We start from the raw sequence: 25,421 nt of genomic DNA on the forward strand, positions 1-25,421 counted from the left end.
ATCCCATACCTACATGTAAAATTAAAGTTGATGATCATAGTCTAGAAATATTATCATTTCTACATATTTTCCGGTCAATCTAAGTTATTTTTTTCTAGGCCCGATAAGAATAGTGTGTATTTATTATTAAAATCTAATGTGTTGCATTTTTATTTTCAAAAGAACTAACATCTGTGAAATTCTGTGAATAATAATAATAATATCATATGGCATTTTTCCGGGGAGATCCTTTCGGATAGTTCCGGCGCCATTTACATCTTTAACCCTGTTTTAAGTAACTAGTGCCGATGTACACTAGGCCAGGGGGACCGACGGCTTTACGTGCTCTCCGAGGCACGGTGAGACGGCTCGTGTCATTATTGGAAATGAAAATGGTTTGTCTTTGGCAGGGCTCGAACCCACGTCTACTGGCGTATGAGGCCAGCGTTTATGCCGTTACTCCACGGCCGCTCACATTCTGTGAATTATCTACCTCGACAAATCGTATAGACATCTGTTTCTGGGTACATGCTTGTTAAATGATATACCTCCATCTGTTTCAGCTACTTCTCAGCGCTCTGTAATCCTATAAAACTTTTCATAGCCTTTGCCCTTCATAGATAAAATTTTAGTTAACTGTACTGATACCGAACACTCGTGAAATACCGGTCCGATTCCGATATCAACCGAGTAGATACAATACTCAAAATCAAAATAGGTATCTTGCTCTGATACGATTGGTACGAAGTAATCAGAGTAATCAAAGAAATCAAAGTAACGATTTACCTCTCTGTATAGTAATCGTTACTTTCGGTATTCGTAAGTAACGAGTACTTTGTAACGAATAGATACTTTTTCAACATCACTACAGGGGTGGTACACACTAAGACACGTGCAAGGTTATTTTTAAAGTTACATAACTTTTTTGAATTAAAACTTCAGGTCTTTATATTTGTGGAAGTGATACACAAAATACCAAAAATCATTATGGCTGAAGCTGCCAGTTCTTATCGATGATTAAAAAAATTAAATCGCCAATAATTCATTTTTTGTCCCACTGTGTACCACCTTCCCCTAACCAATCAATGAGGCGAGTAAGAAAATTTGACACAAAAATAATCAATCATTGGTAAAATGAGAATAATTGTAATTTCTAGGTTAGAAATTTGTCAACTACGTAAATATAAATATTTTATGTCATTGGTTTATAATATGGGCATTGTATAGTGAAATTTGATATTATATTTATTTAATTTTACATTAAACTATTTTAAATATTAATATTCTGGCAAATATTTGTATAAATATTGATGTTTATATAAATATTCTGACAACTGTCAGTGTCAGATTTAACTAAAATGTCATGTAATTATTTGCGACATTCTTTAAGTCCTATATGACGTCAAAATTAATGACACACGAAAAAAAGGGTTTGGGACGGAGTATACCTACGTTTATATAACAAAATGGTATAATGTGTTAAACTAAAAGTCAAACAATTAGGCATGCACGTCATAGATTTAATGACATCATAACCCACCGGTACAAACTTAACGGCAAACAAATTCAACAAATTTTTCCTCATACCTATCCCAAGTAGCAATTTGTCGACGCGACAACGTTGTCTACCGCGTGGCAACGTTTTGTTACAACGTTGTTATTGCCTAGAAGACGACCCAATTCTGCACTAATTTGGTGGACGATTTTTGAGTTGTCTTGACGTTGCCTAGGCAACCTTAAGCGTTGCATAAGACAACTGAAGCGACTATAAAAAGTGCCTGCGTTCAATGGTTGCTCAAAGAGTCGGACTGGTTATGTTTTTTTACCTATATAAAAAGTAAACTATTTTGACATCATATCAGGTATTTAAATTTATATAAATACATAAATAAGGACTTAAACAAAATTACCTGATGTGAAATTTATAAACGCATCTCAGATTACCGTCAAATATGGATATTCCACCTTTAAAAAACACACGCGCTCATTTTTTATCACCTTTTTAACAAAAAATATGTAAATTTAAAAAATCTAATTTTAATATAAAAGCCAAAATTTATGTTAAAGATGTTTTGTATAAATTTAATGTATTGATGGTGCTTTTAAAGGTATTAGAAAATGCCTGCATTTTTTATATTTTGTGTTTTTATTTTCTTTACATCCCAAAAAAACCAAAATGGTGCATTAAACAACATTACCAATATTACTTAAAATATACCTTATTACCAACCATAGACGGATGAGACAACCGAGAAGTCCAATCGCCGACCAAACACGGCCTGGACCGACTATCCCAACCACTTTAGAACGCACCCTCTTATTGGGTGACAGAGGTCATGTGACCAGTGCAATGAAGTGCATCATTCTCCTTAACAGCGTTCCCACATTTAGTAGATATCTACTGTTTTGGTATATTTTTGATATTATTTAAAAAATTCTAGTAGGCAATGTTTTTTATTAGATGTTTGGTATATTTCAATATTTTGTTATCACTAAAATAAAATTTGCTTTTTAATAGTATTCACCCCATTTCTAAATTAATTTTCAGACATTTTGTTACAATTTCCTAATGTCATTACGGAAAATAAGATTCAGGACGTAGATGATGATAATAGATGGACAGAGAAATGAAACTGGTAAATACCAGATCTAAATAAGGAAATCTTCATATAATTGGTTTGGAGAATTTTCAAAATGAAACGCTCGGTTTCATAATCAGTTTTTTAAATTTTAAGTAAGTTGGTACCTACCTTTATCACAATTCATATATACAGGTAACCGTTAACACAGATTTTACTGTATTTACAGGGCCTAAAAAGAATCTACTGATTTCTATTGATTTTTTGAAAGCAAAACTACTATCCGCTGCAAGATAATTCGGATGGAATTCAGACAAAATATGTACAAAAAGTACATATTTTGTCGGAGTTTCAGCCAAATTATCTTGCAACGGATATAGTACTGAAAGAGTAAGAACTGGCCTGGCAACCCTGTCTAGCAAAGCTGATACAAAGATTTAAGCTTATCAAATCTACTGATAAAACAATGGACAATGGAGAAACCAGCTAATAAAAAACAAATAAACAGGTTGTTAAATAAATCGAAAATTTCCAGCAAAATAAAATATAAAATACTAAGAAAAAAGTAAGGTTATAAAGTAAATTCTTTTTTTGCTCCTGAAGTTGCCGTAAACGTGTCACACATCTATAGAACTACACGTAAAGGCCCTGGGGTCGTAAGAGACAACTACTTAGTCGGCCAGAAAACCCATGGGCGTAAATTAGTTTAGCATTATAACGTTTTTAAGTAGTTGCGATTGTTGAAAAAACTTAATTGTGATATGTAGTTGTCACAATAGTAATAACTTAGTTGCCCATATAACTAAAGATATTACTTAACGTTGTAACATCGTAATGACAGTCGGGTTAGGGGTCGTTGGCCGAAACAACTGAAAGTCCACTGTGGCAACGTTATATACAGTGCATTTGTTTGTACTGACAACCAATGCGTCGAAAAATTGCTACTTGGGATATTAGTTTTTTCGCTACCGTCAAGTTTGACAGGAAAGCGCTGTTGCCAAATAAAAAACATATATGTATTTACCACAGCAACTACCGGCTGCACTGTTTCTCTTTGTCTTGAAGAGTGTGAAACAAAGATAACTATCTGTAATATAAGTGTCAAAGTCATGTTGTCCTATAGAAGATTATGTAAGATTTTTGTTTATTTTTTTCTTCTTGTTTTATGGCCTTTGAGTGCTGTGCCCATTTAGCCAGCAACATTTCTTAAAATTAACGCCTAACTAATGCCCGGTTGCACCAACAGATCTTAAGCTTCAGCTTAGCCCAGCTCAGTTTATACTTTAATGCTGGGGCGAAACTAGCGTCTAATACCGTTAAATATCGCATTATTTGCATTAGAAATATGTCGAATAATCCGATAATTAACGGTATTAGGACATTAGACGTGGCTACTTAGTGTGGCCCCAGCATAAGGATTTACATTTAATATCTGTTGTTGCAACCAGGTATAAACCTACCATACAACAAAACTGTTACGTACCTAATCGACCAATCAAGGATAGGGAAGGGAAAGTGAAGTTGAAAAATAACTGTCGTTAAAATATTGGGACCGTGCGAGTTCGGCAAAGCGACACCTATTTCTACGCTCTGCAACTTTATTTGCACTTTTAATTATATTGGCCAATTATATTAGTACTGGATAATTGTCAATGCTATAGTCCAAAAAAAATAATAAGAAGAAAAAATAAGATTCAGGTTATGTTATTAAAACGTAAACAATGTTATGTAGTAAATAAAATTAGTTATTAAAATGCAGTACTGCAAGCAAAATACAATTAATTAAATTTACCTTTATATAATAATTGCATATCATATCAATATTGTGGAGCAACATATAATTTTTGTTCTTCAATGACAGTAGATATGAAATGTACGTCAATTTGACAATTTCGATTGACAATATGAATTATTTAAGAAAGTTGCAATATTTCCCCGCTATTCGCGCACGATCGTTTCTCAATTCCCTTCCAAGTACTTGCACACCGCGAATAAACTAAATAAATAAAATATAATTTGAAAACAATAATTTGACATTATATTTAACCTCCAATTTTATGACAGACGTCAGTGACCATTTACAATCTCACCAAATATAATAATGACATCATATAAACTCGTCACTAATTCTAGCCAATGAAATGCTCATGTAATAGAAATGGCATGTCAAAAAATCTGATTATATATTTTTTCAAATTTATTATATGGTAACAAGGGGAAAATTACATGCATTCCTTATTGTTTGACTTTTCCTATATTACAATGATCTAAACTAAAAAGTAACTTTTGTGGTTTTAGCTTTAGCAATGTCTAATACAATTGGCAATTTTCAAGTAAATAAGGAATTCGATGCGCTTATTGTGGATATGGATATTGATAATGGCTCCGATTACTTGATAGAGTATGAACCGAAAGAAATTTTGCAGAAATTTATTTATACAGGAGATGATAGAAACATCGTTAGTGTATACGTCGCTGGAGAGTTGGTGAAATAGTATTATTAATGTTAAGAAATGAAAGTTATGTATATTTAAAATTATTTATAATAAATCTACTGTTTTAAAAAAAAAATTAATTAACATCCCATTTTTACAATAGGCAAATGATAATGAGAGTAACAAAATATATAGGAAAACTGTCCAGTGAGTTTTCCTTACCTAAGGTTGGGTTTGGACACTTAACTGCTACATAGCACTACACTATAAAACAGTACCTACTAACGTTCGAAAAATCTGACAGGCAGATCTCATTTTAAGATGTTTTCTTAATTTTCGTTGGACGGGACGTCTCATTAAGGGTTGAGCCAATGCGTTGAGGTGATTTTCTATGCGTTCGTCATACTTCTTGGAGGACTATGATATTTCTTCTTTTACATATTTTATTTTAATATCACGAGCAATAATACTGTTAGTTAAATACCATTGAGCGTTTACGATAATCCTAAATACTTTGGATAGGAATCTTGGTAGGATTTCAATATTTGAGTGGGATGCTGTCCCCCTTAATTGAATTCCGTAGGTCCATATATCGGTTTTAGGACGACTTTGTAGATTAGCTCTAAATTTAAGTTTTAAGCCTAGTTGCTTTCTCTTAGAAAAATATGTGTCGTCCAAAGTAATCGTCGGTTCAGATGGATTCCTAGATATTTTGCATTTTCCTTTTTGTTGCAAGAGCTGACCGTTTAAAGCCTTAGCTGGGCACGCATTAATAATTGATCTTCGTAGGGTATAAGTGACATGAATACATTTGCTTCAATTCGCCAGGTTTTTAGCCAAGACTAAATAACATCCAAATGAGTCTGCAGGATTTGAGAAGCATAGACAGGATCTTTGTGAGATGCTATAACAGACAGCGGTATCATCTTCATATGTTGCAATGGTTGTATTTTTGCTAGTGGAAAGATCAGCTCTGTAAATTGATGTAAAGTTGTGGTTTTGTCTTGATGTCTTACTTAAAAGTGTCTTATTTTTAAGATAAGATTTGAGGATAGGTTGTTCGTTAAGCTCTTTCTGATTTTGTTCAACAGTTCATCATGCCAAACTTTAGCAGTATTCTTTATCTTTTAAGGATTTATATATTATTTTTTCTAACTCTGTACACTTGACTTGTTGACTCGGTTGACTTGATTTGACACTAAATCCAAATTGATGACTAGTAATGAATTGATTAGCTTTCAAAATTGGTTCTATTTTAGTTTTTTTTTTTTTTAGTGACTGCCATAGCCGGGAGTAGACTAATAGGTCTGTAGGATGTTGTTTGCTCGGCAGGTTTTCCTGGTTTAGGTATTAGTTCCTAATATTCCTGATATCTCAGTTCGTTATATGAAAGTTTTTTCAGAATTTAGCGTTAATCAAGTCGTATCCTGCAGATTCTTTTGGATTTAACCTATGTGATATGGATCTTGTGAAATGGTTAACGGTAGAATTTTGAATGGGTAGAATAGCAAGCTGATTAATTGTTTTTATTTAGCTAATGCCTCGACAACTAATGGCCATTGGCATGGTAGGTACGGTGAATTTTTGCAGTCAGGTACCCAGTGTCATGTGTAGTGTGTGTGTTGAGTAAGTGTCTTGTTACTTTGCAAAGTCGACGTCATTGCCTTTGCAAAGAGACGCTAATTATATCCTAACGTCTGCGTTTCCTCCGGTGAGTACCGATCCCAAAAGGACAGAAACTATTTTCATTTATTAATTTATAATAAACTAAAAATTTCTGACCCTGGTGAGATTCGAACTCACGACCATTCGGACCTTTTGATCTAAAGGTAGGCGCTCTTACCACTGAACCACAGAGGGGGTTAAGCGGAAAATTTGTTAACAACTTAACGGTGTCTAGTCGGACAAACTTTGGTGTACGGGAACACTGGAACAGGGGAAGTTTTAATTGTGGAACAGTTTACAGGTTTTGAACGTCAGACTACGAAAACGTCCCATGGATTTTGTCGGAGAGAACGTCCACTTGATTTGTTACCCTTTCATTAAACTCTCATGCAAAAATCAGACTGCTATTTGTGCAGTCTGATTTTGCCAACATAATTCCTGTCATTTGAAATGTTCTACGTGTCGGACTTATTAAAACGGCCAATATATTTGTCCGGCAAAAATTTTTTCATATATTGTATAAAGTTTGCTATCGAATAAACTCAAAAACAACCTGCTAGATTTCACAATAATAAACTTGTCAGGATGACACGTTCCACAATTAAAACTTCCCCTGTTCTAGTGTTCCCATACATCAAAGTTTGTCCGACTAGACACCGTTAAGCTATAAATAATAATTATATGAACTTAAAAATAGTTCTTAGGTAAGTTTTATTATTATCTATACTAAAAGAATAAGGACATCAAAATATACTTACTACCTATGTGTTCATAAAAACGAACGTAATAATAAAGTCTGTAAATACCCTTGGATCTACCATACCAGTGAATAAAGATCAACACCAAATCTACCTCAATACGGTTCAGGTAAATTCTTTTGAGAAAGGTAAATTTCCAGAGTTCCTAAAAGACGGCCATCATTATTCCTCTTCATAAGAGTGGTGAAAAATCTAATGCCTGCAATTATATACCTATTGCATTACTACCGGTACTCTCCAAAATTATTGAGAGACTCATAAAATCCCGACTTATGTCCTTTCTCGTTGATAACAAGATAACAAGATTTTATCACAAAATAAGTTCGGCTTTTTAAATAATAAATGTACCACCGATGCCATGTTTTCTGTACTACATGAGGTTTATCAAGCATTAAACAATAATCTGCACACTGCCACTGTTTTTTGTGATTATGCCAAAGCTTTTGATTGTGTAAATCACGACATTTTGATAAAAAAACTAAATTTCTATGGAATTCGAGGTATTTCTTTGAACTGGTTTCAATCTTACTTGGATAATAGGAAACTGGTTAGAGCAAATGATATAGACTCTAGTCTCAAAAATGTTGTATGTGGGGTACAACAAGGTTCAGTATTGGGTCCTCTACTTTTCCTTATCTTTATTAATGACATCACTGGTTTAAAAATGGATGGAAAAGTTTTTCTTTTTGCTGACGATACCAGTATCACTTGGAGCAACTCAAATATCGCAACTCTTCGTGCTACTATAACTTCTGATCTACTCACAATAAAATCCTGGTCCGATTCTAATTTACTTTCTTTTAACGTAGATAAAACAGTAGCATTACCCTATAAAGGAACTCTTCAACCCTTACCTCTTCATAACAGCCAGATCAATATCGTTGATTCTGTAAAGTGTCTTGGTATTTTTTTTACATAGCAACCTTAAATGGTCCCTTCATATCGATGTGTTAAGGAAGAAACTATCCTCAGCTTGCTTTGCAATAAGATCTGTTTCGAAGGAAATGAATTTAGCCTCTTCCAAAATAACATACTTTTCATTGTTCGAGTCCCATCTTCGATATGGTCTGCCTTTTTGGGGTTCTGGTACAGCTGCCCAATCCGATGTTATTTTTAAACTACAAAAAAGAGCAATAAGATATCTGTTTGGCCTCAGAAGAACAACACATTGCAGAAGCTACTTCAAAGATCACAGGAGTCTAACATTACCTTCTTTATATATTTTAGAAACTGTTTGCTTAATTCGTAAACATCTACATGTCTTTCCAGCAAGACTTAGACATGACTATTGCACCAGAAATTCTACCTATGACATATATTTACCGATCCCGTCCAGTGAGTTAGTAAAAAAATCTATATTATATTCTGCAAAAAAACTATACAACCATCTCCCTCTACAACTTAAATCTGCAACATCTTTCCCCAAGTTCCGTAAAATGACAAAAGCCTATTTATCTGAAAGACCATTATTGAATAGCAGAGTTTCTTAACCAATAACTAAGAAATTACAGTATTCTTATGTATAAGTAGAATCTTAATCTATATTTGAGTGTCGTGTATGCAGCAACATTACTTATTAAATTACTTATCAAATTTCTTAAGGTAGATTACGCAATTTGCATTTTTTTTAATTTTGCAATAGATTGTTAGGTACTGATTTTTATTTCACTTTATTATGTTTTATTGACGATTTGTATAATTTTAGTAAATTGTATTTGTTATTGTTTTTATTTATGATTCTTGTAATCTTTGTCTATAAAATTGTTAAATTTTTCATGACAATAAAGCATATTTCTATTCTATTCTAAATCCAATCTCTTCGCACCTAAAAAACTGGTAGCGCCATCTATTTCTAAAACCAGTGACGTCGTACATAAACGCCCGTTTAGTTTCGTATCTTCCAGTATATTCATCAATCAACGGTTATGGATTATCTTCGGAGACCGACATGATCTACCAAAAAAGAAGATGTATCTGGTGATTTTTCTAGTGACTTTCTTGGGTGTGAATCTGTCTTTTTCTTAGAATATAAAATAAACAGGAAGGAGTCTGTCATATATCAACAGCACCCAAGGTTCATAAATAGACCTGGACTATAGGAATGGTATAGGGACCTTGAACAGCACCCTAAATTTCTAGCGGAAACGGCCATCTTGAACGTCTGTGGATGACTCATAAGTTTTTGTCAACAAGGTAGAAGGTGTTTGTGTATTGGATCAGCTGTGTGCATAGGCGTACCATCTGGTAAAGCTCCTGTATATGCAATCAATTAACTGAAGTTATTAGTATAATAAAATGTCATTTAACGGACTTTTCAACAATATATTATATTAATACGTATTTGCTCTTGATCTATAGCTGTTTGTTTAACATCAAAGATGTAATAAAATCGTTAAGAATTTCTTTTCTTCCCTCTTTCACAGGTACGTCACTGGAGATAGAAAGCAAATCTGACAGCTGATCGCCATTTGCAACCTCCTTACTGGCTCGAAGTCATTTCGCATTGTACTCCTTCCTGATTTATTTTATATTCTAAAGGCTGTATGACACTATGCATTTTCTTGTATCATTTCTAATATCGTTTCTGATATCGTTTCTTGTATACATTTTCTTGTATCATTTCTTGTACGTACATGTGTGCCCTGTATGACACTATGCAAGTTCTTGTATCGAAAATTGTATGAAATTCGGCACGCGATTGGTCGATATTTTGTTTGTCACCCCGTGTCACGTTATGGTAGTACTGCATCTACAGCTGATTTCAAGGATTTTATAAAATTTATAAACTTTTAATTAACATTTTAATGTTAACCAGAATTTTACGCTGACTGTTTGAGATTGATTATTTGTGTTTTTATTTTGTTTTGAATTTGTGCTAAAATATTTGTATTAGAGTTATCTTCAATTTGATCCAAATTAGGGGCTATTGTATTTTGTAAAAAATGATGCACCATGAAACCTAAATTTATAGTTTGAACTTTACTAGGAGCTATATGGTTATTAGTAGAACAGTAATCCATACCAAACGGTATATTAAGTATCAATATAAGATTTATAAATAATACCTACAAAAACACAAATAAACTCATCAATACATGATCCCATTTTCATTTCAGCCGCCATTATGAGTAAGTAATTATGACATTTTAGATGTTTTACCAGCAGGTTTTACGTTTTTGCTCTTTGCGCAGAAATTGGCGCAGTTCTTGTACAAGAATCTGTGTCTGACTCAAATTCTTGTATCGGTTCTGATATCGTTTCTTGTATCTGTGTATGACACTATGCATTTTTTTGACATATCAGAAACGATATTAGAAATGATACAAGAAAATGTATAGTGTCATACAGCCTTAAGGTCTTTTTAGTTTACTGCTCCTGGTTTAAAAACAAAGAATAGGAACACAAAATTGTACGTATGTCGTTAATCTACTAGCGATAAACACTATGAGATATAGGGATTTTCATTCACAGTCATTTGTTTCGAGCTTCTGTCAAATGTCGTATAATCCGTGTATATTAATATTAGACACAGACTATACAACATATGACAGAAGCTCGAAACAAATGACAATCGATGAAAAGCCCTATTGATAGATCATGATTACTTCGCATTCCACACTTCAAACACACAAAAGAAATGAGGCATATTTATTTTTTTGAATTAATTCTTCTAGTGAAAATGTTAAATTAATCCTTGTATAAAACAAAATTACAAAGAACCGCAACTAAAATGATCTAAAACACATTTTAGAACTGATAGAATAACATTTATGTTTGCCTCATAGAGTTATATATTAGCATAGAGAGAGTGTCATTCAGAGCGAAGTGACACGACCACGACACCATCTTTTTTATTTGGATTAGTGCTGTTTCACTCTGACGCATAGTAAAGATGCGACAGTTGTCCTCCCCTTCCGTACCTATACTAACACTGAATGTCATCTTAGTTTCTCGATACAGTGTGTTAGAAAGAGATGCCGCAAACCAATCCAAGAGATCTTGTCGTCAGGAAGCGCGGAAGGAGGCACACTCTATGTACCTATGGTTTGCCTCCCGACTGCCATATTGATTTAATTTTGACAGCTTTTGTAATGCCCTACAGAACATAGCTGTGGCTGTGACAGGTGACAGCTTTGCTTTGTTTTTGTGGTTTTTGTTTTTATTTTTGTTCATTTCCTTTTCGCCTTTTCCTAGCGTACTAGGCTAGTCTAGCGTAGTTAGGCCTAGGAAGGCTAGAGCTAGCCTAGCTGGAATTTATATTTTGTGTTGATTTATTTACTTTTCGTATGTATTATTATTGAAATACAAAACTAAAGTTCAATCAAATGGAAGTAAAACAAGAAGTTGGTGATGGGGCCTGTAAAGCAGAGATATCTTATAATGCTGTAGATGATGGTCTTTTGGATATTTGTAAAGTGTATATCAAGGAGGAACCCAAGCTAGAAAGTACATACGATGCATTTGATTATTTAGACTTAAAAGAATTCCCCATAAAGACTGAAATAGAACAAGAGGAACATACACTTACATCATGTAAAGAAAGACAAACAAATAGAGAGGGTAAGCAAACTACAAAGTTACTATGTTTATGTAATATGCTGTCTAGGGCTGGACTGATAGGAACATGAAAAAAGAGATTCTGCATCAGCTAGTTCCAATGTGTTGTATTTTTGCAGTATTTCATTGTTTTGGTCTAGTTTTTCCCACTGTCTGGAGTTGCCTTCAGAATGTCCATGTATTCATCAGAGAATTATTTACTGACATAGGCCAGCAATTTGTGGGAAGGAAGGGTAGTTTACATTTGGGACGTCTGATGAATACATTACCAGAGGGTGAGCAGGTAGTTTTCAGATCATTTTGGGCTTTGAAGTTTTGGCCGTTGATGATTTTTGTTGTGTAACTCCTGCTCAGTCTCATGTATGGATTGAATGTTTGAGATTTGATGAATTTGGAAGGAAGGGTAGTCGTTTCGTTTATAGTTTACTTTAGTTTGTAGTTAATTATCAAAATCACTAATTTATTGGGTAAACAGCTCAAATGGAACACTCAGTGTACTCTTTTCTACAGATCCAATATTTTTTTAGCAGTCGCTAATATCATCAGGGACGCTGAAATATTACAAAGGTACAATAGTGAAAGTAGGCATTAAAATCTAACTTACTAAAAGGAGATTTTTGTCGTAGGTGTTCTATACATACAAAATAATAGTGGCATTTACAAAAAGCATTGCCGTAAATGTTATTAAGGGCATAGGCACAAAATGTCACCTATCATAATGTTCAATGTGTTTTAAATGTATCAACATTGAAATTTTTCAAAAATACTTTTTAGTTTTGTCAGGATTCGAAAAAAATGAATACATTTAAAACAATTTGAACATTTTGCGCATATGCCCTTAAATCAAAATACAAAAAATATAACTATTATATTCACTATATAACTATTTAGAGAAAAAGAGGAATTGGTCGGAAGAAATATTCATGGCTCTGAAACCTTCGTCAATGGACTGGCTTATCAGCAGATCAATTGTTAAATGCCGCACAAGATTGAGAACGATATCTGCAAATTGTTATGGAAGCTACCCACGCCTAAAAATTTGGGCACGGTACTTAAAGAAGAAGATAACTATTTACTATATTACTATACTACTACTATTTACTAAACTAAACTGAAAATTTACAAAGCAGCAATAGACCAGTAAAATATGGTGCTGAAGTAATGTGTCTGACCCAGAAAGAGGAAGAAAGATTTAGTATCCTAAAGAGGAAAATATTTCGAAGGATAGCAGGCCCACTAAACTTAGGTAATAATGAATTCATGAACCACGAAGTAAGAGGACTTCTGAAAGGAGAAGACCGTCAGATTTATCAAGGCACAGAAACTCAGATGGATGGGACATATAGAAAGGAGAAATCCAGAAGCCGTCATCAAGAAAATGTCCAAATGGAGACCTGTATCAGGCAGACCACGAGAAAGACCCAAAACTAGATTCAAAAATTTATTGACTACATTTACAAAAAAAAAAATTTTAATTGTAGCAAGTCAATTTGATATATATATATATATATATATATATATATATATCCATATACACACACCGGCAAAATTAGCCGAACACGTTAAAAATGGGACATGTTTGATGTCTCGTATTTCATAAACCAGTGGTCCGATTTAAGTGATTCTTTTAGTATGTTATAGCCTTATTATTTAAGAATACCGGTGTAATAATATTGTTGCTAGACAGGTAAATGTCATTTTATACCGGGTGTAACAAGCATACTGTGTTTTTTTCTTAAAGTTCGGAACACCCTGTGGAATATTCCAGCATATATAAAATATTAAAATTAAAACTCGATTGTAGAATTATGCTTTCTTAACATTTTCTTTTTTGATTTATTTGCTTATGTTGGAAAATAAAAAAGTTATGTGCTTTAACAACTAACCATGTTTTATATCAATACATCCTCATAGTAGGATAGAAAAGTATGCTAAATTTGCAATCGAGCGTTCTTGGGACCTGGAGTGGATTGTGAAGAGTGGGTGCTACAACCAAAAAAAGTTGAGTTAAGTTTTCCATAAAGTGTGGGACTCTCCATTTTTCAATTTAATTTTCCATTTCCACCAATCGTTTTTTCCGATTATAGCGCCATTTATCCATAATAGGAAAAAATGGTGCGAATAAAAGTGGCTTATTTTTACGTCAAGGATCCAAAATTGGGGGCTCCTATTTAATATTTTAATGTAACCCCCCACCCCACCTCCGTGGGGGGTCGTGTTTGGTGCCATTCGGTAGATTTTTGAAAAATATTGAATAGGTGTATTTGGCAGTTTTACGATCTGCAAAATATCGCAGGGTTCGTATTTATAATTTTTAATTTACCCCCCACCCCTCTCCGTGGGGTGTCACGAGCCCCCACGGAGGTGGGGTGGAGGATTTAATTTAAAATCTTAAATAGAAGCCCCCAATTTTTATTGCAGATTTGCAATCTTTACGTAAAAATAAGCAACTTTTATTCCACATATTTTTTCGAATTATTGATAGATAGCGCTATAATCGGAGAAAAATGATTGTTTCAAATGGAAAATTAAATTAAAAAATGCAAAGTCCCCCACTTTATGGAAAACTTAACTTAACCTTTTTCTGATTTTAGCACATACTCTTCACAATCCAATAGGTCCCCATAACGCTCGAGTAACCGCAAATTTAGTATATTTTCCTCCCCTACTATGAGGATATATTGATGAAAAACATGGAGAGTTGTTAACGCACATAACTTTTTTATTATCTCACATAAGTAAATGAATCGAAAAGGAAAATGTTAAGCAAGCCTAAGTCTACAATCGAGTATTAATTCTAATATTCTACATATGCTAGAATATTCCACAGGGTGTTCCAAACTTTAAGAAAAAAACACAGTATGATTGGTAGACCCGGTATAAAATGGTATTTACCTGTCTAGCAACAATATTATTACAACGATATTCTTAAATAATAAGGCTATAACATACTAAAAGAATCACTCAAATCGGACCACTGGTTTATGAAATACGAGACATCAAACATGTCCCATTTTTAACGTGTTCGGCTAATTTTGCCGGTGTGTGTATATAAAATAAAATATAAGATATATAAGATAATGTGTATATACAAATAACATATATAGAAATATAAATACATTCACCCACATTCACAAAATGAGACATCGGAAAACATAGTGAGTAATATCCATGTCCATGATACTGCTTTAAAATGATCAAAATATTCACTAACAGAGTAAAAAGCAAATCTCAGAAGATATTTTTTCAGAATGACTTTAAAGGACATCGCACACATCTTATGGAAAATATAATGTCACTCAAATTCAATAAAATTTATACGAATAGATTCGTTTTAAATTAACGGTCAAATCTTATCATTGCGCCAACTCCATATTTTCAATAATAAGAGCAGAAATTGATATAAATACAGTAGAACCCCGCAAATCCGAACTAATTGGGGGGACAGCCTGTTCGGATTCCGAAAAGTTCGGATTATCCGAAAGTTAGCCTTAACTAGTAGTTCAAAGCTTTCATTGTGATCTTGAGTAGGCAAACGTTCTCGCAAGAGTGTGGACAATACTTTTGGACTCAAGTTGACTACGAGAGAACCAAAGTAAGTTTGTGTTTAACCTTTATAAACCTATATATTAAAGTATAATATTTATTTTTAAGAAATTTTAAATGTCAAAGTCCTAGTAATCCTACATTGTCCAATTTTCTGGCTTTACTCTGTATAATAAACATGTTTATAAGTTTTTGTCTTGAATTTTTTTCACTTTCCGTTGGTTCGGATTTGCCGAAAGTTCGGATTCGCGGGGTTCGGATTTACGGGGTTTTACTGTAAATCTGAAATCAAATGGGTACGTGCATAAGTTAGAGAGAGAAAAAATATTATAAAACACCCAAATTGTCGGTACTCCATAAATCAGCGGATTAGTTTCACTAATCCACTTAGGCCCAGCAGGGGTTTTAAGCTCTTTTGAATAGCACCCAGAGCAATAGTGATGGTAACTGACACTTTTACTGACTCAAAAAATGTGATTTCGATAAACTTTAATTGCAATTTGCGCCGTAATTATACGTAATTAAGAGTTGGCGCAATGATAAGATTTGACCGTTACTTTAAAACGAATCTATTCGTATAAGTTTTATTGAATTTGAGTGACCTTATATTTTTCATAAGATGTGTGTGATGTCCTTTATAAAATAAAATTTATACAAATAGATTCGTTTTAAATTAACGGTCAAATCTTATCATTGCGCCAACTCCATATTTTCAATAATAAGAGCAGAAATTGATATAAATAAATCTGAAATCAAATGGGTACGTGCATAAGTTAGAGAGAGAAAAAATATTATAAAACACCCAAATTGTCGGTACTCCATAAATCAGCGGATTAGTTTCACTAATCCACTTAGGCCCAGCGGGGGTTTTAAGCTCTTTTGAATAGCACCCAGAGCAATAGTTTTTAAAATCCCTAGGTAGGACATTATATATGTTAAAGTCAATAGAGTTTTTTTGTGATTTACTCAAACGATATTTGACTGTTCTGATATTATTGGCACCTCTTGTGCTGTAATTATGCAAGTCAGACTGTTTAATTAAAGTATCTGCAGTTTTGTGTGTTTCCACGAGGATATTGTATAGCCATAGTGTTGGCAAGGGCATTATTTTATATTTAATAAATAATGGTTTGCAAGATTCCAAGTAACCAACTTTTGCAATTATTCTAATTGCTTTCTTTTGCAATTTAAATATTGTTAGTGCATTGCAAGAGTTTCCCCACAAAATAACGCCATAGCTTAAAAACGAATGGAAAAGAGAAAAGTAAACTGTTCTTAAGGTATCAACACTTGTAACAAGTTTTAGTTGTCTAAGTAAAAATAAAGTACTTGGAAAGTTTACCTTTGAGATGGTCAATATGGTTTGGTCTAGATGGGAGAACCAGATACTCGAGGACCTTAAGAATATGGGACTCAGAGAGTGGGTAACCATAAGCAAAAACAGGAACGAATGGAGAAAAATTGTAGAAGATGCCAAGTCACACAACCAATTGTAAAACCAAAATGTTAATGCGGATTGATTCACTGCCACAAACGAATCGGAAGAGCCCAAAGAGGGCGGCACTCACTCCGCTAGGAGTGTGGATGCCATGATCATATATAACCATAACTATTTATATATAACATATTTATACAGTGATGAGCGCACTAATAACCGGCAGAATAACGCAAAAGATGGAAAATCCATTAGGTTGTGAGATAAAAAGAAATGAAACTAGTGGAGGTTGGAGATTTAGCGATAAAAACCTATACATTTACATTCTACTTATTCTTTCCGACCTTTAGACGTATCGGACGAGTTTGGCAACTGCCAGTGTCACAGTGACAGTTTTAGTTGACATACTCCCCTGATATGTCTAAAGGTGGGAAACAATAAATAGAATGCAAGTGTAACGGATTTTATCGCTAAATCGCCCACCTCCACTAGTTTCATTTATCTCACAACCTTAATGTGTTTTGCGTTATTTTGCCGGTTATTAGCGTGCTCATCACTGTATATGTATTATAGTTTATTTTTTAACCAGGAGGAGTAAATTAAAAAGACAGATTCACACCCAAGAAAGTCACTAGAATAATAACCAAATATATCTTCTTTTTTGTTTGATCTAGTCGGCACTCAACGGTAATCCATAAATATTATATTAAATTAATATGTCGCTAAAAAGTTCCAAAAACAATTGTAATTGTTCCAAAAACAACTGTAATTACAAAAAGTTCCTGTAATTAAATAACTTTTTCTACGACCGTTTAATAATACATATGTTTATTACTCGCGATTTTTGAATAGGTAATAACACCCATTACTTTACCCGTGAGTAATATTTTATTACTCACGGGCTGAAGTTATGTTCAAGTGGTGAATGCCACTTTTAATAAATAAAATTACTTAAACTTGTTTATTTCATACAATAATTATTGTAATTTATATCAATAAATAACTTTTAAAGGATTTTTAACTGTAAAAATGAGCCAGTATATTTTTTTTACTTTTATACTTTGTTTATTATGAATTTTGACGTTTATCATTTTCAACGACAGTGACATTAGCATATTTTCTGTGTTTATTGGAATTTATTTATAACTTATATTGTGTTTTGTGTTTATTTTATGAAGTTATATTGTGTTAAATAATAATATATTATAGTGATAATTATATATAGTTTTATTATTATATTTTACCTATGTAGTTAAATATAAATGTACATTATAACTTACTGTATAAATACGTCCACCGATAATAGCCTATTATCGTAATTTCCTATTTATTAGGTACATTAACAGTAGGTATTTGTGCTTATAATTTTCCGGAAACGAATATAACTTGAATTGACTATTTCTTGTAGTATTTTTTACAATACATAAGACAGCATTCACTAATAGTAGGCAACCAATTATTCAGTCGTGTACTACTGGTAAAAAAAATAATTTTTGTAAATGATAATTTTAATCTCGAGTAGTTATTAAGTTTGTTCCTACAAAGAATCACAAACTAGTTCATGACAGTTTCTGACTGCTGCACAATACGCATGTGTGAATTCAACCAGCCGCGAACTATTTTGTGATTTTTGTTGGAACAATATTCTACCGAGCTGGCAAGTTGCCTAAGAGCAGTGCCCAGAGAAAAGAAAAAAGAAGTAAGCATTCTGGAAAACGAGGGAAACGAAAACTTTCAACTATTTTTAGGACGAATTCCATCTTCCAATAAAATTTCTGGAGTCGCTCATAGAGGATAATGACGAATATTCACTGTTACTCATTGTTTCATAAATTATAAAAAAGTAAAAACACTAAAATACAATATGTACTTAAATCAACAAAATAACCAAAACAAATAGACCAGGGCGCATCTGGAGGAATTCGATTTTGTTCTTCGTTTTTTTGATTATAACTTTTAAGAGTATTCATTTCCGAGAAAAGTTGTATTGACATAAAAGTTGTGTAATTAAATTTCATACAATATAGAGTTGGTTGAAAATTTAAAAAATAGTCACCCTTGTTGCAAAATAGCAATAATTGGGAAAAAAACTATACAACAAGTATTCGCAGTTTACGTTTTTCAACCATTTATGCTAAACTTAGGACCTTCAAATTTCACCCAGAAAAACTATATGATACAGTTAAACAATACTGTAAATTTCATTAAGATCGGTTCAATAGATTTTGCAAAATAAATTTTGCAATCCAGCTTTCGCAAAAAAAATTCATTTTTTCAAACTGTTACAGGACTGAAAATAAAGCAGATAGCAAGTTGAATTTTTTTTTTTGCTTATAGAAGTGTACCGTACCTTTTATTTGCAATTTGCAAAACTAAAATCGATTAACCACCACGGCGTCAGGAATTTTTTTAAAATAAACATTAATTATTGGTGTTGCGCGCAGGACACCGGATAGTTTGCTCTGATTGGGCATTCCAATGACCTTTGATAATTATTGATACATTTTGATTTTTATTACATTTCGATATAAATAAATAAATTTGTTTATTGCAAAATAAAAACCCATACTCTATCCTTTGAAATAACACTTTTTTTAGCAAAAACTTTCTTTGTTCATATATTTTAACTTGAGAATAAAAGGTTATTATTTTTAAACACATACAATTGTTTAAATAATATTTCACAAACAATAATAAAATTAATTTGATTTTTGTGGAATTAAAATATTAAAATACAACAAAATATAGAGTAAGAAAATAATATATTAGATGAAGATTGGAAGAAATTTTGGTGGAAATCAACTTCATGTGAATCGAACACCGCTGTCCTGCGCGTAGCACCAATAATTAATGTTTATTTAAAAAAAATCCTGACGCCGTGGTAGCTAATCGATTTTAATTTTGCAAATTGCAAATGAAAGGTACAGTAGACTTCTATAGACAAAAAAAATTTCAACTTGCTATCTGCTTTATTTTCAGTCCTGTAACATTTTGAAAAAATGAATTGTTTTTGCGAAAGCTGGATTGCAAAATTTATTTTGCAAAATCTATTGAACCGATCTTAATGAAATTTACAGTATTGTTTTACTGTATCATAAAGTTTTTCTGGGTGAAATATGAAGGTCATAAGTGTAGCATAAATGGTTAAAAAACGTAAAATGCGAATACTTGTTTTTGTATGGTTTTTTCGCAATTATTGCTATTTTGCAACAAGGGTGACTATTTTTTCAACTTTTAACTAATTCTATATTGTAGGAAATTTAATTGCGCAACTTTTATGTCAGTACATCTTTTCTGGGAAATGAATACTTTTAAAGTTATAATAAAAAAACGAAGAAAAAAATCGAATTTTTCCTTCATTTTTTGACATTTTAATTATTTAAACAATGTTCCGGACCTTTTGAGAGGGAGGATAACTCAAATATTATTATTTGAGTTATTTTCAAGCAATTTCTGCAAAAAAATTTGAGTCACCTCTCAACGTCCATCTCAAAACAGATGGGCCCTGGACTAAAAGGTAAAGGTACCTATTTGATATAAATAGTTATTTAAGGCAAGCGTCCACAGACCCGCATCGTACGCAACGGATTTTAGTTTCCCTTGTACAAAAACTTATGTACCTGCGTCCACTGACCCGCATCGTACGGATCGCACCATCGGGAATGCCAAAGGGTTGCTTGGAGAGGCAACTTTTGCGATGCGTGCCGATGGATCATTCGGAATGCCGATCAGTGGAGGCACCCCACGGAATTTCGCTTGGGCCAGTGGGAGCTAATATATTGTCCTTTTCATGATCATTTTTCAGTGCGTAACAAATGATAGGAAAAAGGGTAAGTCCGTGATAATACACATTTATGACATTTATTCTAACATGACATTTTAGTTAAATCTGACAGTTGTCACATTTTATTTTCAATTTGGAATAAAAACAAATCAAATGTGTTTCTTGCATTTATAAAATGGTATTTTCTTTGATTTGTATTGTCTTATAAATTATACAGATTATATTTGTAATATTATGATCTAATTAAAAAAAAATTATTTTTTTATTATGGCGCCATCTATCGACAACTAGAATAACTAGAAGAAATGTTATAAAAATGTCACCGACGAAATGTAATCACCGACGTGCGTTTTTTTCTGTCACATACAATTTAATGCGTTAGAAAGAAATCGAAAAATTGTGACGCACTGAAAGATGATCATGAGAAATACTGTACCTATTTGCATTTTGACGATCGTCTTGTCCGTAATGAAACAAGTAAACTCAGTTTTAACTGTTATTTTATATATAGGTATATTCAAAAAAAATATTACAGGCCATGATAAGTTGATTATGGGGATTAAAATATCATAAATTACTCACTTTTCATGTTTATTAGTCTTTTTCAAGATATCTTGAGTATCTAACTATGAAAATTATTCTCGTTAAAAAAAACAACACATTTTTCTATCACAGCAATGAACTTTTTAAAAAATATTAGACTTGCTAATGATGTTTCTGAGAGAAGTGTAAAATTGACGCGAGACATTTTATTGTCCCTTTTCAATAGATGAAAAAGCAACCAAAGTGTGTACAAGTAGTTGAAAACCAAAAAAAGTATTTAAGAGTACACAGTAGCGATCAATAGGTAGCAACAAACGCGGTCCAAGATTGCGAAATTTCTGCGAACTTTCAAAAGTGAGGCAACAGTGCGTCGGTAATTCGACACTGACAGTGACGTTTATACTATCAAAAACAATAATTTTTATACACATAGGCGCGAAATGTTGCCAAGTCAGTGACGTTCGATTACTTGTTATAAAAAAATTTATTTTTAGTAGTTCCAATGTGACCCAAAATCTAGGCACGGGATAAAAAAGTTTATTTAAAGAAAGTGTATTTTTTTGTCTTTCTTAATGGCGGTACAGGCTCCTTTTTTCAATATTCTATTTAGTTATAGAGTAATTTCCACATACTAACATATTTCTGAAATTGGGCTCTGTACCGCCATTCTTTATTATATTACGAATATGTGTGCCAAATATCTCGACAAAATATTCAAAATTAGAGCCGCAATCTTAAAACGCGTTTGTTGCTACGTGTTGATCGCTACTGTTTGCTCTTAACCGATTTCAGAAAGGCAACTTTAATTAATCTTTAAAGAAACTTTTACTAATATAGTTCCTATTTTCCATTTAAATCAAATTGTAACAGCTTTGTGTATTGCTTTATATTCAAATGTATAATTACTTAGAAAAATGGGTGCCATTATGCGGTCTACCATCGTGTTTCTGCTATAGCTTGCGGTCTACCGAGAGAATTGGTGTGTAAGCTGTAATATTACTATGCCGATAAAAAAATGTTTACAAATAATTTTTGAATCTATTTTTTAAAAACATGTAGAGTTTGTGTAAGGTTTATTAGGTCGAAAGTTAAGAATTTTCGAAATATTTAAAATTACATATTGAGAGTTTTATCAGTATAGTGTCATTTTTAAATAATTTAATATCTTTGACATAGGTATATGGTATATCAATATAAAATACAATGTGATCACTATTTGCAAATATATCACCCTGTATATTGTATATTAGTATTGCATTTTGTAGTAAATATTACAGGCTTTCTTTTACTATCAGGTTGTAAGTACCTAGCATGTTTCGTTTTGTAGATATTTAAAAAAGAACTATACATTTTACGTTTTTGTGGATTTTTATTACTAAACAGATACATTAAAATATCATACTAATAAATGTAGTTATTATGCATAAATTAATTATTAAATTAAATAAACAACCAATTAATAAACAACCAATAAATAAATAAACAACCAATTTTAAAGTCTACCTTAGTAATTTTTTTACCCTAGCAGGTAGTGGCATCGGCAATCCGATCGCTGCCGATACAGTGGACGCAGTATGAAAAATTAATCCGATGCGGACCTGTGGACGCTTGCCTTTAGTGTGAAGTGTGAGCACATGTGAGTGAATCAAAATTAGACTAATTTGCGCATGTCCGTCATTACCAGTTTGCAAAAAGTTCGGAAACTTTTCAAACTGTCAGAAACACATCTCAAACTGATTAAATATTTCATGGAACAGTGTACTTTGTTGACTAGTAATCAGAGAAAATCTTGTTGGAACGGCGAAATTATTATTGCGCATGCGTCTGACAGTCGGTGACAGTTGGAAACTTCTGTAGGAACAAACTTAATAATTAAATTTTTTTACTAATTAAAGTAACAAAGTTCGTAGAAAAAGTATATTATTCAACGAGCATGTAATGATGACTATTACATGCTCGTTGAATAATATACTATAATTAACCTATGAAATGCTAATACATAGTCTCAAAATTGTGTCTCAGTGGAGTAAACTTGCCTTCTACCTTACCGAGGACTACCTTACCTTTACTTGCCGTTTCCACGAGGATATTGTATAGCCATAGTGTTGGCAAGGGCATTATTTTATATTTAATAAATAATGGTTGGCAAGATTCCAAGTAACCAACTTTTGCAATTATTCTAATTGCTTTCTTTTGCAATTTAAATATTGTTAGTGCATTGCAAGAGTTTCCCCACAAAATAACGCTATAGCTTAAAAACGAATGGAAAAGAGAAAAGTAAACTGTTCTTAAGGTATCAACACTTGTAACAAGTTTTAGTTGTCTAAGTAAAAATAAAGTACTTGAAAGTTTACCTTTGAGATGGTCAATATGGTTTGGTCTAGATGGGAGAACCAGATACTCGAGGACCTTAAGAATATGGGACTCAGAGAGTGGGTAACCATAAGCAAAAACAGGAACGAATGGAGAAAAATTGTAGAAGATGCCAAGTCACACAACCAATTGTAAAACCAAAATGTTAATGCGGATTGATTCACTGCCACAAACGAATCGGAAGAGCCCAAAGAGGGCGGCACTCACTCCGCTAGGAGTGTGGATGCCATGATCATATATAACCATAACTATTTATATATAACATATTTATACAGTGATGAGCGCACTAATAACCGGCAGAATAACGCAAAAGATGGAAAATCCATTAGGTTGTGAGATAAAAAGAAATGAAACTAGTGGAGGTTGGAGATTTAGCGATAAAAACCTATACATTTACATTCTACTTATTCTTTCCGACCTTTAGACGTATCGGACGAGTTTGGCAACTGCCAGTGTCACAGTGACAGTTTTAGTTGACATACTCCCCTGATATGTCTAAAGGTGGGAAACAATAAATAGAATGCAAGTGTAATGGATTTTATCGCTAAATCTCCCACCTCCACTAGTTTCATTTATCTCACAACCTTAATGTGTTTTGCGTTATTTTGCCGGTTATTAGCGTGCTCATCACTGTATATGTATTATAGTTTATTTTTTAACCAGGAGGAGTAAATTAAAAAGACAGATTCACACCCAAGAAAGTCACTAGAATAATAACCAAATATATCTTCTTTTTTGTTTGATCTAGTCGGCACTCAACGGTAATCCATAAATATTATATTAAATTAATATGTCGCTAAAAAGTTCCAAAAACAATTGTAATTGTTCCAAAAACAACTGTATTTACAAAAAGTTCCTGTAATTAAATAACTTTTTCTACGACCGTTTAATAATACATATGTTTATTACTCGCGATTTTTGAATAGGTAATAACACCCATTACTTTACCCGTGAGTAATATTTTATTACTCACGGGCTGAAGTTATGTTCAAGTGGTGAATGCCACTTTTAATAAATAAAATTACTTAAACTTGTTTATTTCATACAATAATTATTGTAATTTATATCAATAAATAACTTTTAAAGGATTTTTAACTGTAAAAATGAGCCAGTATATTTTTTTTACTTTTATACTTTGTTTATTATGAATTTTGACGTTTATCATTTTCAATGACAGTGACATTAGCATATTTTCTGTGTTTATTGGAATTTATTTATAACTTATATTGTGTTTTGTGTTTATTTTATGAAGTTATATTGTGTTAAATAATAATATATTATAGTGATAATTATATATAGTTTTATTATTATATTTTACCTATGTAGTTAAATATAAATGTACATTATAACTTACTGTATAAATACGTCCACCGATAATAGCCTATTATCGTAATTTCCTATTTATTAGGTACATTAACAGTAGGTATTTGTGCTTATAATTTTCCGGAAACGAATATAACTTGAATTGACTATTTCTTGCAGTATTTTTTACAATACATAAGACAGCATTCACTAATAGTAGGCAACCAATTATTCAGTCGTGTACTACTGGTAAAAAAAATAATTTTTGTAAATGATAATTTTAATCTCGAGTAGTTATTAGGTTTGTTCCTACAAAGAATCACAAACTAGTTCATGACAGTTTCTGACTGCTGCACAATACGCATGTGTGAATTCAACCAGCCGCGAACTAGTTTGTGATTTTTGTTGGAACAATATTCTACCGAGCTGGCAAGTTGCCTAAGAGCAGTGCCCAGAGAAAAGAAA

The 25,421-nt window shown here is 32.6% G+C and overlaps 2 protein-coding genes across 2 annotated transcripts in view; both read left to right on the forward strand.

Moving 5' to 3' along the window:
- LOC126879706 (guanine deaminase) overlaps nucleotides 1-5,129 on the forward strand; it is a 181,473-nt gene extending 176,344 nt beyond the window's left edge. Inside the window, exon 9 of the mRNA XM_050642891.1 lies at nucleotides 4,857-5,129. Coding sequence (XP_050498848.1) covers nucleotides 4,857-5,053 — 197 coding nt within the window. The 3' untranslated portion in view covers nucleotides 5,054-5,129. The remainder of the gene's footprint in view (nucleotides 1-4,856) is intronic.
- A 6,241-nt stretch (nucleotides 5,130-11,370) lies between these two features.
- Nucleotides 11,371-25,421, forward strand: part of LOC126879709 (zinc finger protein 664-like) — a 34,793-nt gene continuing 20,742 nt past the window's right edge. Inside the window, exon 1 of the mRNA XM_050642902.1 lies at nucleotides 11,371-11,976. Within this exon, the coding sequence (XP_050498859.1) occupies nucleotides 11,742-11,976 (235 nt within the window). The 5' untranslated portion in view covers nucleotides 11,371-11,741. The remainder of the gene's footprint in view (nucleotides 11,977-25,421) is intronic.

Source organism: Diabrotica virgifera, chromosome 2, assembly GCF_917563875.1.
Source record: "Diabrotica virgifera virgifera chromosome 2, PGI_DIABVI_V3a".
Taxonomy (NCBI): domain Eukaryota; kingdom Metazoa; phylum Arthropoda; class Insecta; order Coleoptera; family Chrysomelidae; genus Diabrotica; species Diabrotica virgifera.